The sequence below is a fragment of the Wasmannia auropunctata genome, unplaced genomic scaffold (assembly GCF_000956235.1).
Source record: "Wasmannia auropunctata unplaced genomic scaffold, wasmannia.A_1.0 LD336064.1, whole genome shotgun sequence".
NCBI lineage: Eukaryota > Metazoa > Arthropoda > Insecta > Hymenoptera > Formicidae > Wasmannia > Wasmannia auropunctata.
This window is the reverse complement of record NW_012026826.1, coordinates 258,038-259,963: the sequence shown is the minus strand read 5'-3', so window position 1 is coordinate 259,963 and position 1,926 is coordinate 258,038. Positions and strand designations below refer to the sequence as shown.

Here is a 1,926-nt window from a genome sequence, read left to right as displayed (position 1 = left end):
GACGTGTGCTTTCAGATCTGTTTTTAGCAAAAGTTTTAGGTCTTTCAACAAAATCGTTCTTTCCGTGTTTCAGTAAAGTTTTGAAGGAAAAAAAAATAGCTCCTATAGGGCAAATAATGACGTGTGCTCTTCCGATCTTAATGACAAGTCAAAAAGCTTTTATAATATTTGAATATGATTTTTCTAATTCATTTGGGATTATGAGATTAGATATAAGGCAATATCCAGAATAAATGTGATTTTCAACAAGAAATACTAGCAAATAATATTACTACTATTATTTATCAATAAATAAAAATTTACATATGGCAGAGTATAGAAATTAATATATAAATCACCTTATCTAATCTAAATGTCAAAAGAAAGATCGATTAGGAGTTAAAAATTATGTATTGTGTAATTGTCCCATAGGGTGTCACTATTTACCCATATATAAGGTGGAGCAAATAGTGACAAATGTAGGTTTTAGTTTTTATGAAAATCTAGTCCGTATACATGACTTATGGAAACTAAGTTTTTTGTATATTTGAAAGTGGAAAGTACTCTTTCAGTGAAAAATCATATCTTGTAGACTTGAAATTAGCTTATCGGGGAGAGAGGAAAAAATCCGTCACTATTTGCCCTCCCCCTTCCTATACTAAAGTTGAAATCGAACGCGGGTTAGCGCAATTCATTTGCCTTTGTAAACGAGTTTAAATACTGAGAGAAACTTAAATTTGAACGATTGTCGTTTCGTCAAATTACAGAGGCCCACTACAAGGTGACGATAAACATCTCGAAGACGGACGAGAGTCTGTCGCACGGCGGTGAGGTTGGCATGTTCGTCGTGAGCGTCATCGGCACGAACGGCAAGAGAACCGAGAGGATGCAGCTCAGCTCGACCTCGAAGTACTACGAGCCCGGCAGCACGCACACGATCGTGCTGCCCGGTGACGTCGTCGGGAAGCCGCACTCGGTGGAGATCACCTGGGAGTACCAGACCTCGGTCTTCAATCCGCTCACGTGGCGGCTGCTTACAACGCCGCGTGCCTACATCGACTCGCTCGTTGTAAAGAATCTGGAGACCGATCACGAGTAAGAAACACACCGCTTGCCTCGCGCTTGCATTTCTCCCGGCCCGCCGCGCCGGCGAGGAGGTGTCATGTCTGCATTCCACTTGATGCTCGCAACGCTCTTGGAATCATTTCATCTTTGTTGTTTATCAAATAAAGACAAACAATGCTCGCGAGCGTTGCGAGCGTTATAGTATCGGTCCACAATAAGGCTTTCAAGCCTTACACCGTAAGATATTGACCAATTACAATCAATTGTTTTCCTCATATTCGATTACGATTGGTCTATTTCTTACTTAGGGCTTAAAATCCTTATTGTGGACCGACACTTAAGGGGAGATATACACCTAGGAGCCGGAAAAAAAGGTCATTTTTGTGAATTTTTTGAAGGAAAACTATTTGAAATTTCGGATTGGGAGTTTTTCTATCTAAAAGTATACACATTCAGGAATATGTTCAATTTTTTTTATTAAAAAAAATCAAAAATTGACGAGGTTGTTGTATAGTCTTCGGAGCGCCGTAAAAAAATCCGGGTAAACGGTACCCACTGGCGTTTCTTCAAAAATCATCTCAAACAAAAAAACCAAAAAGATTATTAAATTAGATACTATAATCTTGTACTTGTCATAGCCGATTTTGAAAATATCGATTTATGACAAAATGGCGGACGTTTGAACATAACATAGCGATTTTTCGACAAAAATTAGTTATTATTTTGCCTATAAAACAAAAACTAAGCAACGAAAAAAAAAATCCTATGACAAGTACTAGATTATAGTATCTAATTTAATAATCTTTTTGGTTTTTTTGTTTGAAATGATTTTTGAAGAAACGCCAGTGGGTACCGGATTTTTTTACAGCGCTCCGAAGATTA

At 37.9% G+C, this 1,926-nt stretch overlaps 1 protein-coding gene across 1 annotated transcript in view; it reads left to right on the top strand.

Moving 5' to 3' along the window:
* Window positions 1-1,926, top strand: part of LOC105450251 (pancreatic lipase-related protein 2-like) — a 17,128-nt gene that overhangs the window by 11,683 nt on the left and 3,519 nt on the right. The window contains exon 6 of the mRNA XM_011690000.1: window positions 747-1,074. Coding sequence (XP_011688302.1) covers window positions 747-1,074 — 328 coding nt within the window. The remainder of the gene's footprint in view (window positions 1-746; window positions 1,075-1,926) is intronic.